General features: G+C 34.4%; 3 protein-coding genes and 1 pseudogene across 3 annotated transcripts; all 4 read right to left on the bottom strand.

The window, feature by feature from the left end:
* Positions 1 to 4,513: 4,513 nt before the first annotated feature.
* On the bottom strand, positions 4,514 to 5,785 carry LOC113873268 (carboxylesterase 1-like). The gene has a single exon (XM_027511317.1). The coding sequence runs from the start codon at positions 5,627 to 5,629 to the stop codon at positions 4,628 to 4,630; it is 1,002 nt and encodes a 333-aa protein (XP_027367118.1). The 5' UTR covers positions 5,630 to 5,785; the 3' UTR covers positions 4,514 to 4,627.
* A 218-nt stretch (positions 5,786 to 6,003) lies between these two features.
* Positions 6,004 to 7,459, bottom strand: LOC113872977 (carboxylesterase 1-like). The gene has a single exon (XM_027510899.1). It carries the CDS (start codon positions 7,228 to 7,230, stop codon positions 6,211 to 6,213), a length of 1,020 nt encoding a protein of 339 aa, XP_027366700.1. The 5' UTR covers positions 7,231 to 7,459; the 3' UTR covers positions 6,004 to 6,210.
* Positions 7,460 to 8,923: 1,464 nt separating this feature from the next.
* LOC113871828 (PTI1-like tyrosine-protein kinase At3g15890) lies at positions 8,924 to 10,605 on the bottom strand. Its single transcript, XM_027508926.1, has 4 exons — positions 10,496 to 10,605; positions 10,218 to 10,371; positions 9,809 to 10,071; positions 8,924 to 9,548 (listed from the first exon to the last, which is right to left on the bottom strand). Exons 1-4 carry the CDS (start codon positions 10,549 to 10,551, stop codon positions 8,924 to 8,926), a joined length of 1,098 nt encoding a protein of 365 aa, XP_027364727.1. The 5' UTR covers positions 10,552 to 10,605.
* Positions 10,606 to 12,728: 2,123 nt separating this feature from the next.
* LOC113871829 lies at positions 12,729 to 13,702 on the bottom strand (annotated as a pseudogene).
* Positions 13,703 to 14,147: the final 445 nt, after the last annotated feature.

Genomic DNA, 14,147 nt, shown 5'->3' on the forward strand with positions numbered 1-14,147 from the left:
AACATAAAGTTTTTAATAAAAAAGAGAGATTATTGTATCAAATATTTGAAAAATATTCAGTACTTCTTTTTAAGTAATTTAAAATATATAATAAAACATATTTAATAAAAATGAAAGTATGTGTCCATGCGTATATAATGAAAAAAGTTGTTTCAAATCTTCTACTTTCTCCCTTTTTTATCATTTATCTTTTGAGATAATTTTCACTTCTTAAGAAAATTATTAATTATACAAGTAACAATAATAAAAATAAATTTAACAAAAATATCATTAGAAATAATTAGAATGTAATTATGACTACCTTAAGTATTATTTAAGTTATATACTAATAGTAGAAAACAATATATTATTTTCACGCAATTATAATTTTTATTACTTTTAAAATATTACATTTTTAATAAAAATATAATTTTTAAAAAATTAAAAAATAATGAAATAATTAACATGAATAGTATAATAGTAAAATTAAATTAAAATGGAAAACGTATGGTTGCTATGGTAATTATTATGCATAATTTTATTAAAATAGTGAAGATAAAAATAAAAAAATAATATTGAAGTATAATTTATAAGCTCAAAGATATTTGAAGTGGTGTATTAAAAAATATTATAAACTAACAAATTAAAATTAACTTATCTATTACACACTTGTACTTTTATCAAATTAATTATAAAAATTTAATATATAATTTTAAATTTAATAAATATAACTATTAAATATTTAGATAAAATTTTGTGGTTTATAATGATTTGACATGACTTAAACAGAATTATCTCTTGTGAAAGATATTTATGATTTAGAAAATAAAAGAAAAACTAATCAAACAAGTAATAAACTTTTTTTTGTTTTTGGCAATGTAATTAATGCATTAATGGATATCATATTTAATTTTCCGGGTGAAAAGTAAAAAGTTTCACGTCTTTAAAAGAAAAAAGTCCCTGTAGTTTTTGCAATAAGCCAATAACCATAGTTTTGGAGTTTCAAATAACACCAAAGACACTATTAAACTATTTTGCCCGTTTCTTATTAGACAATGATAATAATAACACCAATCTCAAAACACTTATCCTGATCAAGTCTATCTGCTAGCTATAATTCTAGAGATACTGCATCTTGTAGCTGCAGCTGTCGATTGAAATATATGTTTTTGTCTTCTCTGATAATTTCCATTGCTACAAAGGACAAAAGCTCAATAATTTTTCCATTGCAGCTAGTAAAATACATTAGCAAGTCTAGAAATGGGAGTCCCCCCTACCCTTATTGATTATTGAGAATTGATAATCATTTCTTAATTTGACGAACAGAAGATAAGTATACTTTTTTGCTGAAAAAAGATAATTATGCTTTAATAACTCTCGAATAGTTACAAGGTTAGCTCACTGATCTTGCTATGATTCAGTTGGCCTTTTCAAAACCATCAGGACCATTAAACGACAAAAATGCATGATCAGATCCAGTTGGTGAATGGTGATACCTCGTGTTATTTTCCTCAATAAAATATAATTGTTTTAATTTTATTCTTTTTTACTTCAAAACTCATTTCATAATTACGTGCCAGGATGTCCAACCCACATAACGGTTTAATCAAATGGTTCAAATCTAATTTCTTCTATGATCTTGTCATTTCTTCTTTTCTTTTCTTTTTTCAATTATGTGGGGCAAATAGTGAAGTGTGTTGGTAATAGAAACGACAAAGCTATATCATGTACTCATTTCCATTTCATGATTCATGGCCTGATGGCCTCTTCTAGACTCCTTAATATAAAAAATCGCTCTTGCTAATGTGTCGATTGATAGGACTTAATCTTATTCAAACATGAATTAAGATTTAGAGTGTTCCACGTAACTCAAGACAATTAAAACATTATATAAACCTCAAAAGATATACATCAATTGGGTGAGCTTGCGAGAACACCTTCCATCCGTTAGTTTTGTTTCATATGTTGTTTTGTTATTGTTAGACAAGTGGAGAATTACTGTTCGAAAATGATGAAAGTATATATGTATCGCATGTTAAATGAGGATGTATAGTTTACCCAAAAGGGATGTATAGATATGGCATCGTGTCTATGCAACGTCATGACACATATATACATGCTTTTAGTATTATAAAAGAGGTCCTTTTTTTCTCTTTTGGTGAATTACAGAAAATCAGATTGGAAACAACTGCAATTTTTTTAGTTTGTGTGAAGACATGAAATTTATTATTTCAGCTATGTTCAATTTTTTTGGGCCTACTTGAGTAAGTGATTAGACACATAGTTAAACTTGGGTTAATTGACATCATCATGATAGTGCCGTGTTTAAGAAACTTAATATTATAATAAACGAACACAAACGGAGCTCATAGTGGATTGAATGGATGTCCTGCAAAACTTGTTGGTGTGATTTTAAAAGAAGCTATCTGCCATCAACAGAACTGAATTTTTATTACTTCTAATGTGAAGCCCACTTTTTGTTCATAACTTCGGTTGACAAGGATAAAAGTTGGCAAGATTGTAGGGGATGGGAAACCAAATGAAAAAGAAACATAAGAAAGCATGCTTCATGATATATATTAGTTATTTTCACTCTTATTAGGGTAAGCCTGAATCATCCAATTTGTAAACCTTAATATCATTTCTATCACACAGTTTGCTAGTGCCGCAAGCTTAATTAATTGCCTAGAAATCTGCTTTCTTGTTCTTTTTTTTTCTTTTTGCTTGTCCACTACTTCCATTATTATTATAATGTAATAAATATTTTTTAAAAACAATTATTAATTTTCAATACTTAAATTTAATCCTAAATATTAATGTTAACAGACTTTATTATTATCGGTCAAATTGTTTTCTTTTCTTCTTTTTTTCAAAATCGGTTTCTTGATTGTGAGTCGTGATCGTGTGTATGCTTTAATTTATTAATGGATCTATTCATGAATGTAAAGTCCTGTTGACCAAAAATATAAATGTAAAGCCCAGACTCCTGAGAAAAAAAATCGGCCTGGGCTCACAAACCCAGTAACAAATCCGTACTCACCGCCTCAAAATAAAATTTGTTTATAATATGATATTACATAATGAAATGATAAAATTATCGATACCGAACCTAAACCATTTTAATGAGTAACTATACAAACTAAAAATTGTACATTTACTTTAGGTCAATTACTATTCCTATAATTGGCAATGTTTTATAAGAATCAATAAATTAATTGATCTTTGCTGTTTGAGATTCAAATTGCTTTTCTTTTTTTGTAATTACAGTGAACTTTAATCTCTTATGGTCAGAGAGGAGGTAGGAACTTATAAAATGCTTTTTTGTCACTTCTGGAAATGTTGGCTACTGTCCATTTATAGGGTTGTTGCCTGTTGCCTTTACCCTCTTACGGGGTGTGGCAATCTGTGTATAATGGTATTCATCATCATCACACATTGTTTCTCCTTGACAATATTGATACTCTTTTAGAAAATGGAATTAGCTACCGTAGTTGTCTAGTCTGAATATAACGCTGGGTAAATCCGCCCATGGAGTGTGTATGTCGAAACACTTTCCAATAGAATTGTGAAAGAAATTACAATCAGATTTGGCTGTATTATTTAGACTTTTCGAACATAATCAAAGCTTAAATATGGCCACAATCTTAATTTAAAACCATATTACGTGCAATGAATTGGAGAGCCATCCTCTCATGAGTATACTTGATCTCACATGAATGATTTTGTAAATATTTCAGTCAACCTTTTTTAAAACTTAATCTAACATAAGAAAATGCGTTTAAACTTTTAATTTTGAAATTTTGTTTTTGTGATAATTGTTATGATTTTCTTAACATCATTAGATAATTTAGACAATTTTAGTAAAATTAAATTAAATAATTAAAAAAACTGCTGGAGAACAATGTGTAGGGACACAATTGGTTGAAGGGAAAAAAGTCCAATTAATCCAATCGTGTATAATCACGTAACTTCATATTAAGATTAGTTTAAACATATATTTTAATTATGTTGAATAATAGTTACCCATAAATATTCAATTTTGTTAAGTCACCCGTGCAAAAATGTGTAATATTGTAAATTCGCGCATTAGATGTGGGACGTGGGAGAGGTGTATTAGAATAAGAGTAATCCTACTGCGGAGCCCGAGAGAGAGAATCTCTCCTTGACAAATAGAAACATGCATTCAGGATCTAGCATCATCATACATTATTTTTGTCCTAAAAAGAAAGAAGAAAAATCAATGTTAAAATATATTTGAAAGGTTAATGTATCTATTTATTATTTTGATTAATTAAGTTACGTGGCAATGTAATCTTGAAATATAGGAAGCATGCAAGGAAAATCAATAAAATTTGGCTTAATCTTTCTACTTACAGGTTCTTCAATTTAAGTAGGTCAATTTTCAATTGCGTAATTTTAATTTATTTTTTTCCCGATCAAGCAAATTTTAAAATTTGGTGAAGTAGCTCAATCAGAAACATCAACTTATTCCTATTTCTTCATTAATTATAACGTAACAATGGCTTAACAGAAGTTTAAAACTTGCTTAATCAGGGAAAAAAGGAGACACTAAAATTGATCAATTGAGACTAAAATCAAATAACCTAAACGTAGAGGAACCAGAAGCAATTAAGTATAAAATCTTGTACTAGGTTAAGCCTGAATCATCCAATCCAAGGAGGGAGGAAGAGGAAGCAATAAAATCATTGACCAGGTTATACAATTGCTTTTGATGGGTGCGGTCACGAACCTCAATCCCGTGACAGCCACCTTCACTAAAATGGCTCACCACTGCCACACCCTTCTCCTTTATGAGCTTGGCCAGTGCCACCTGATGGTGCACCAGTGGGTCCCCATGGCACCCAGTCACCAGCACACGCCACCCAAGTTGCCTCACCCGATCCAAAATGGCAGGCCCATCACCGGCCGTTGGATTGCAATACTCGTGATCACGGTCAACGCCAACGGGCAAGGACAACTCCCAGAGCAAGTCGCACACGTGCGGCGGCAAAACCGGATCGTTTTCCAGCTTCAGCTCGGAGGGCACCCTCTTTGTTCCACCGAAAAACGGTTGGGTCAGTATGAGGCCTCTGATCTTGAGGGGCCCCAGGTAATCCCGGTCAACCTCCGCAGCCACACGTAGAGCCGCGTGGTACGCGATGTTTGCTCCCGCGCTACTTCCCATAAGGTAACAGTTGGAGTAATCAGCGTGGTTTCTCAACCAATCGTTTGACTGCGCTTTGATCCAGTGCAGCGCTTCCACGGCATCGTGGTACGCCGCGGGAAGTCGGTGTTCGGGGGCAAGACGGTATTCTACGGATACGACGATGGAGTTGACGTCGTTTGCGAGGTTTATGCAGGCATCTTGAAGGAAATCGGAGGCTGCACTGAATAGGACGAATCCCCCGCCGTGGAAATAAACGATGAGAGGGAGTTTTTTGGGGGAATGATGGAGTGCTTTGCTGGGTAGGAATATGCGAGCAAAGGTGTTGTTTGATTGGTTGATGGGGGCGTCGTTGGTGAGAACGGGGATGGGAAGGGTGGGATCGGGTGTGGGTGGGGTGTGTGGGTCTCGACGCAGGCGAGTGATGGTGCCGTTGGAGTTGCGTACAATTTTGAGATGGTGGAAAGGATTAACCTGGTTTGACATACTGGTTCTCTGATCTGATCTTGTTCAATGATTCGAGTGCTTTCTGCGCTTTCGTGCTTCAATCCAATCCCTTCGTTGTCTTCTGCGGCCTCGTTTCCCTTCACAAATCATAACTTCACATTTCATTAAAATTTTACAAGTTGTTTGGATATTCACAAAAGTGACAATTACTCAAAGCTGACAAGTCTAACAGATCGATCATTGACCATCTTTTTCTCACACACAACGTCCACTTCGGTTCTCAATTACCGACTTCAAATTTTTAAATAAAAATAAAGAAATAATATTTTGATTATATAACTTAAAAGATTTTATTTCTTTATGTTTCAAAACATGTATTGCATTAATACTTAAACAGGATGTTATGTAATATATGTTTTATTGAATTTAAATCGCATGTCAACAATAGAAAATTGAACTTTAAATTATCTTTTTTACAACAGCTATATTTCATTGGACATGCTTTTCTTTTTTTCATTCGATGTCAATAATCAACGTTTATTGAGATGCAAAGACCACAAGCACAGATCAAGAACGCAGACAATACAAGTGGCATAACAAAGCATTGTGTTGCTAACACATCAATGAAGACTTCTAATAAAATCATAGACTTTCTGGGACATGGAAGGGTCACCCACAAAAATCCCATGGCGACCACCTTCATAAAATTTTCCCTCAACAGACACACCCTTGCGGTGGAGCAATTCCACCAACTCTTTCTCGCGGTCCACGAGTGGGTCCCCTTCGCACCCAAACACCTCAACGCTCCACCCAAGCACCCTAATCCGATTCAATACCTTAGCTCCGCCCTTCGCCATTGGATTGGAATACTTGTAATCACGGTTAGCGCCTCTGGGCAACGACAGATTCCACAGCAAATCAGTAATTGCCAAAGGCAAAGTCCCATCCTCAGCGAGCCTCATCTCTGATGGGGTCCTCTTCGTCCCACCAAAAAAGGGTTGAATCAATATCAGCCCTTGTATCTTTAGCGGCTCGATTTGATAAAGCTTCGCGGCTGCACGTAGACCCACGTTGTAGGCAATATTACCCCCGGCACTCTCTCCCATAAGATAACAGCGGGAGTAATCAGCGTGGCGCGTCAACCACGGATCGTTGGAGGTTTTGATCCAGTGCAGCGCCTCCACGGAGTCTTCAAAGGCCGCAGGAAGACGGTGCTCGGGGGCGAGGCGGTAGTCGACTGAAACGACGAGGGATTGGGTTTGGTTGACGACATTGACGCAGAAATTGTGGAAGTAAGTGGAAGCGGCGCTGTCGAATATAAAGCCACCACCGTGGTAGAAGACAATGAGTGGTAGTTTGGAGTTGGAGTAGGGGGGATTATCCAGTGCTTTGTGGGGAAGGTAGATCCGAACCCATGTGTTTTTTGATTGGTTGACGGTTAGGTCTTTGGAGAGAACGGGTGTGGAGAGGGTGGGATCCGGTGAGGGAGGGCTCTGTGGGGGTTTGTTTAAACGTGTGAGCGTGCCGTTTGGGTTGAGGATGATTCCCAGTGCCTTGTACGGGTCCATAGCTGAGTGAACGCTTGTGGATGCATATATGAGATACAAGGAGAGTGCCGTAAGTACTCCGTGCAGTGCCATTGCTCGTAGAATATTCTGTTTTGCCTTGCCTTGCCTTGCCTTGGTAACCCAAAAGATGATGGTTGCCCAAACCTGAAAGCTCTATCTATATATTATGGACACATGATAATCCATATCTTTATATGGACAACTTTATTTATTTAACACCGGAATCAGATTTCACAATTTCGAGAAATCGATGTGTTACATAACGTTTCTTTTTTCTCTTTTGCTATTTGTTAGATATCATTTCTATAGAAAAGGGAAATGAAGCAAATTAATTAATAATTACTAGTGCCCTGCCCTAAGCAGGAAACTAAGAAATAACGAAAGGTTGTTCTGTGTCGTTATTGCCATGACACCTGACAACAGCTGGCAAGTAGTTCCTGGACTAAGACCATAAATTATATACTCAGAAAGATATTTAAAAATAAAAGAAATGATAAATGCTGTAAAATAATGAATAGTATAATACATGCATCTGACGGTCCACAAGTATTTCTCCATCACAGCCAAATATCACCTTTGGATTGGAATACTCGTGAACAAGGTCAACGCCAAGTGGCAGTGACAGTTTCCACGACAGATCGGTGAGGCAAAGCCAAGTTATTGGGTAGCTCAACTCCGATGGAGTCCTGTGGGTCCCACCGAAAAAAGGTTGAACCAATAATAGCCCTTGGATTCTCACCGGTTTGATGCAATGGTTACGGTTAAGTGTTGGGAATGCGAGAGAGCACAGTGTAACTAGTTTGTAGCTATGGCCTATCCTAGTGAAGTGGGATTCAATGGATAACTTGTAAATAAATGATTGGTGTATAATTAATTGTAATGAGACATGTAACGAATTGGCAGATATTGGTTATTGTTGTTGTCTTCTTTAGTGATCGTGTTAAGTATGAATCCTTAGGCCCACTTATGTTATGACTGGGACTTACATTCATATGCTGCCTCTACTGTTCGATGCTGCGTCTAACCAGTTCTTCTGGTGATTTATTTAAAGAATCAATTGAGTGTGAAAATTGATACGAAATTATCATGAAACTGTAGCTTTTATTTTCTTCCGTATCGTGTAACTTTAGACTTGTCAAAATTATAAAAAAATGTAAATAAATTTCTAATAATTATTGATGATGTTTCGAATAATGTGTGTCAACATACAATTTATTTAATTATTTTTAATAATTAAAAGTTATTAAAATAAGTTAAAGAATGTTGAGTTGAAAAATAAAATTATTGACGACAATAAACAAAATATATATAGCGAGAGAACAATCATTGGAACGGCCCACTATTCGTCTGCATATATTTAGCCCATAACAATCATTTTGAAAATGTTGAAGCAGAAATGGTCCTTGCATAAATAGACTTGGACTGTTGGGCTTGTTTGTTCATTCTTTTGTGAGTCTCAAACTTACGGAATGGTGCTGGAACCGCCTAAAAGAAAACCTCTGAATAGGACATTTTTTATATCGTGCAAAAACAATGGGCATTTTGTTTTTGTTTTTTTCCTTTTAAAAATATAATTGTATAAATATGAATTGTAACCTTGACATTTGGTAGATATACACGGCCTTAGAGACTACTACTACAAATTAAATATAGTAGAGGTGATCACGGCCAAGATATATACTCAACAACTTCACAAATATATTAAATATCCATCTCATTTTCATAAACAGTAAGATGTATTATAAATTTCACACACAATAAAAAATCATCTTATTTTAAGATGATTATCACCTGGTGCTTTCAACTTGGACCGCATTGTTCTAATCTCTTCGTAGTTTTCATCACATTCGTCTTCTCCATTCTTGTAACTCAAATTTGGTACCTCTTTTATTCTCTTGCCTATGCCACCCTTGAGCCACTCCACTACCTCTATCATACTAGGCCTCTTCTCTGGGCTACTATCTGTGCACCTTATAGCTATCATGACAACAGATTTCAATTGCTCTAAATCAAAGTGCCCCTTCAATTTTGGATCAACAATGTGTTTGAAGTTACCCTTTTGAACATGTGGTGTGACCCATTGAACAATATCCCTTTTTACTCCACCAGGGAGTTTCTCAATTGGTTTCTTGGCACTGACAATCTCCAAAAGCAAAATCCCAAAACTGTAAACATCACAGCTCTCAGAAACCTTCCCCCACATGGCGTACTCTGGCGCCAAATATCCAAGGGTGCCTTTAACCCTCGTCGTTAAATGGCTTACTCCCTCTGGTATCAACTTAGCAAAACCAAAATCAGCAACCTTGGCTTGAAATTCAGGGTCTAAAAGAACATTGCTTGCCTTTATGTCTCTATGAATGATGTGAGGATTTGCCTCATGGTGCAAATACCTTAACCAAACAAACATAGGCCTTAATATATTATAAAGACACCAATGCTCAATAAGTTGAACCACCTATTAATTATATAAATGATCTTATGAATCGAATATTTCAAATAGAAGAAACTGAATAAATCACCAATGAATCATGTTTGAATTTCTGTTTGACCAGTTCAAAGGACGATGTAAATTTGATTGCTTGCGTGTTATTTTACTGAAAATAAAGATTTCATCATATCATGAAATATAGAGAGATGAAGGTGCACTTACGCTAAACCTTCAGCTGCTCCAATTGCTATGCTCATTCTTTTAGGCCAATCTAGCAAACAATCCGCAGCAAGTTGACCGTGCAAATGGGTGAGCAAGCTGTGATTAGGCATGTAATCATAAACAATCAACCTTTCATCTCCTCCTGCATAGAATCCACGCAAGCCCAACAAATTCTTATGCCTCACCCTTCCAAGTACTTCCACTTCTACTGCAAACTCCATCTCTGCCTTTGCGGTCATAGCCTTCAAGCGCTTCACTGCTATCTACAAGTTCCATTATTACAGACATTAGCATCGTGCAAGTTATTTTCTGAGTAAGAAAAATGTCACATAAATTAAATTAATTTTATTAAAAACAAATTAAATATTCAAAAGATTGAGAAATAAATATTATATATGAATGTAATTGCCTCGACGCCTTTACTTGTTCGACCCCAATAAACACTTCCGAATCCACCCTCTCCAATCTTGTTATCTTGATGAAAGTTGTTTGTTGCACGAAGCAACTCCTTCAAGGTGTATATTTCCCATGGATAGTCCTTATTTTTCTTGTTGTTGGCATTCCTACGGTGAAGTAAAAAAAATAAAAAAACATAACGAAACTCAAGAATAAGAATATACATATATTTGTAACAATTATCATCACAAGTTTGAGGAAATGAAATGGATTAATATGATGAAAGCATACTGTATTTTGGTTTGGTCAGCTTCACAAAGAAAACAACAGAAACATTTCAATTGCATTTTAGTTGAAGAATCTCTAGGATGGTATCCAGAATCGAAATTCCCCTACTGGAAAATAGATGAATACGCATAAGAAGTGGAAAGAAGAAGGAAAAAAAAAATTTGCAAGAAAGAACCAAAATTATATCGGCAAATGCGAAGAAACAATAAATAAGAAAGCCTTATGGGTTATGATGACGACAAAGGGCTGCTTTGGAAGTCAAGGAAGAGACGCTAGCCAATTCAGTGAGTATTTTAAGCTTCAAATGGTATATGCTATTGTTTACAAGCTTTTGTCAAGCAACATTTTCCATTGGAAATGTCATACATATATAAATATTCGGTTTGAGTAAACACTCCTTAGCGTTTTATTTAATTGTTTCTATATATTTTTTGTATAGGTAATTGAAAATTTAATCCAAGGATAGTGACACAATCAGTGCCAATTCTTTTTTCCTGATAAAACAATTTAAAACTGGCCATGGAGGTGTACATACAAAGCTAATGAAACCTGTAAAACGTTACGGTTCTAAGTAATTGACAAAATATGTCTTAATCAAAGACAGTTCGCAGCATCTTCATATTATTATTATGGAGAAAATAAAACCCATAAAGGGTGATTATGCTTTTGGGACAAGTTCTATGAGAGTAGGGGTCCAATGAGGGTTTGAAATCATCAATATATATATATATATATAATATAATATAATATAATAACATAAGTTTATAACTGTTAAAAAAATATACTTTTTTCTAATAAGTCAGTAGAATTAAATTGTTTGATAAACAAAGTATAAAAGGAGCTGATAACTTTTAAAAATTAGTCTATAAAAAGTTAGTTAAAATAGCATTTACTTATTGATAGTTGATTACCAACATTCTTATTTTTAAGCTTTTAAATAATATACATTTACACAAAATAGTCCTAACTTTTAAGATTTATAACATGGTATTACTAGGATTGATAAGCTAGAAAAATGTATTTTCTGTGAGTATAAATTATTCAACAGATTAAAGATAATAAAAATTTATAGCAGTTAGTTCAATAAATTAAATGTTACATAAAGTAGTTTTTTACTAACTATCCTTTAAAGGTTATAAACCTAAAATTAAATTATAAATTTTGAAATCAATTATAAACTTGTGTTACTAAATATGCTTTTTAAAATAACATTGATGTTGTCATATTAGTTTATTTTTTGAAGTTCATTAATTATGTTAATTTACATGATCATATTAAATTAATATCATTTCACATAAAAGTATGAGCAATCTTTGCTTAAGAAAATATTTAAATTAATACTGTATGCAATTTATTTTGTATTGATAAATAAATTGTTTGCAACTACATTTTTTTAAATAAAAATAGTTTATCCTATAAATAAGCTATGTGTTTACAGAAAATCTTTATTTTGTACAGAAATTATCACAATAAGAAAGTAACTTATGGTCACATTAAGCACTTCCGTGTTTCACTTTATTATTTTTATAATTAACAGTAAATGGCATTACATTTTTAATGACCGGTTATTTTAAGTGTTTATATGTTTATTTTTTTAAAAAGCAAACTACTCTCGCAGTGTTATTAATGTTTTTGCCTAAAGTATGATATTACATAAAAGGTACCCGTGATCTAAAAAATAATTAACTCTGCATCATTATTCATATTTCACATACATAACATGCAATTTGGTTTACAATTACCCATTTTAAATTTTTAACCCTGGAAAAGGGAATCTACGACAAAATTCAGTTCTGATTTCGAAAGAGAAAATGGATTTATGTTATGCTTAGTAAAAATAACTTGTAACTATTTAGGAGTTTGAAGTTTAATTATTATTTTAAAAAATTGTTTGATAAATACAAATTTTATGCTTGAAAATTTTTGTCGTAATACCAGAGAAATAAGTAATGAAAGCTTAAATAAGGGTAAAAGAAGAAAAAAAAGATTTTATTAAAAAAATTCGAATATAATGTATTCTTATTGGAGTTTACAATAAAGAAAAATAATAATTTTTTAATCAAATTAATATTTAAAAAATGATTTATTTAAAATGTTTAAATAATCAAAATGAAAAAAAAAAAAAACCAAAGAAATAAAATAAAAAGTTAAGGATGTATCTGTGAATTTTGTCTTTTCCTTTACATTCGATACCAGGCAGCATTTATTGTCTTGCCAAATGACATGACAAAGTAGATTAACAAAGTAGATAATACAAATGACATAACAACAAAGTATTGTCTTGCCAACACATCAATGAAGACTTATAGACATTCTGGGACATGGAAGGGTCATTCAAAAAGATCCCATGCCGACCCCCTTCATAAAATTTCCCTCAACAAGCCCACCCTTGCGCTGGAGCAATTCCACAAACTCTTTCTGACGGTCCACGAGTGGGTCACCTTCACACCGAAACACCGCAACCCTCCACATAAGCACCCTAATCCGATTCAATGTCTTAGCCCCACCCTTCACCATTGGATTGGAATACCTGTAATCAAGGTTAACCCGTGTGGGCAATGACACATTCCACATCAAATCAGCAACTGCCAAAGGCAAAGTCCCATCCTCAGCGAGCCTCTTCTCTGATGGGGTTCTCTTCGTCCCACCAAAAAACGATTGAATCAATATCAGCCCTCGTATCCTTAGCTACTCGATTTGATAAAGCTTCGTAGCTGCACGTAGACCCACGTTGTATGCAATATTGCCCCCGGCACTATCTCCGATGAGATAACAGCGGGAGTAATCAGCGTGGCACGTCAACCACAGGTCGTTGTAGGTTTTGATCTAGTTCAGCGCCTTCACGGAGTCTTCAAAGGCCGCAGGAAGACGGTGCTCGAGGGCGAGGCGGTAGTTGACTGAAACGACGAGGGATTGGGTTCGGTTAACGACATTGACGCAGAAATTGTGGAAGTAAGTGAAAGCGGCGCCGTCGAAGATGAAGCTGCCACCGTGGTAGAAAACGAAGAGTAGTAGTTGGAGTTAGAGTAGGGGGCATTATCCAGTGCTTCGTGGGACAGGTAGACCCGAGCCCATGTGTTTTTGGATTGGTTGACGGTTAGGTCTTTGGAGAGAAGTGGGGTGGAGAGGGTGGGATCCGGTGAGGGAGGGCTTTGTGGGAGTTTTCCTAAACGTGAGTGTGCCGTTTGGGTTGACGATGTGCAGTGTCATTACCAGTAGATTATTCTGCTGTGCCTTGGTAACCCAAAAGATATTAAACGATGCCCAAATCTGATATATACCTGAATCTGATATCGACAACTTTAATGATTTAAGGTCGGTATCAGATTTCACAACTTTTTAAGAAAAGCTGTGTTATGATGATGACAAAGAGATGCCTTGGAAGCTAAGGAAGAGACACGAGGCTATTCAGTGAGTATTTTAAGCGTCAAGATCAAGGGGGTGTATGCTAGTTTTTACAAGCTTTTGTCAAGCCTTCTGTGTTTAATCACATAAATTTATATGTAATTTAAGAATTATACTTTTTTCTATAAATAAGTTAGTAGAATTAATTGTTTTATAAACAAAATATTAAATAAGTTGATAAAGATTAGCTTAAGAAGAGTTACTTTAAATAACATTCATGATTAGTTACTAATATCTGTATTTGTATTTG

The sequence above is a fragment of the Abrus precatorius genome, unplaced genomic scaffold (genome assembly GCF_003935025.1).
Source record: "Abrus precatorius isolate BTA unplaced genomic scaffold, Abrus_2018 Scaffold7, whole genome shotgun sequence".
NCBI classification, from domain to species: domain Eukaryota; kingdom Viridiplantae; phylum Streptophyta; class Magnoliopsida; order Fabales; family Fabaceae; genus Abrus; species Abrus precatorius.

What these genes read in the sequence shown, in the direction of transcription:
- LOC113873268 (XM_027511317.1), bottom strand. Translation starts at nt 5,629, where the DNA reads ATGTCAAACCAGGTTAATCCTTTCCACCATCTCAAAATTGTACGCAAC.
- LOC113872977 (XM_027510899.1), bottom strand. Translation starts at nt 7,230, where the DNA reads ATGGCACTGCACGGAGTACTTACGGCACTCTCCTTGTATCTCATATAT.
- LOC113871828 (XM_027508926.1), bottom strand. Translation starts at nt 10,551, where the DNA reads ATGCAATTGAAATGTTTCTGTTGTTTTCTTTGTGAAGCTGACCAAACC. An exon ending in GAACAAGTAAAGGCGTCGAG is followed by an intron (nt 10,072 to 10,217) that starts GCAATTACATTC and finishes TGGAACTTGTAG; the next exon opens with ATAGCAGTGAAGCGCTTGAA. An exon ending in GGAGCAGCTGAAGGTTTAGC is followed by an intron (nt 9,549 to 9,808) that starts GTAAGTGCACCT and finishes TGTTTGGTTAAG; the next exon opens with GTATTTGCACCATGAGGCAA.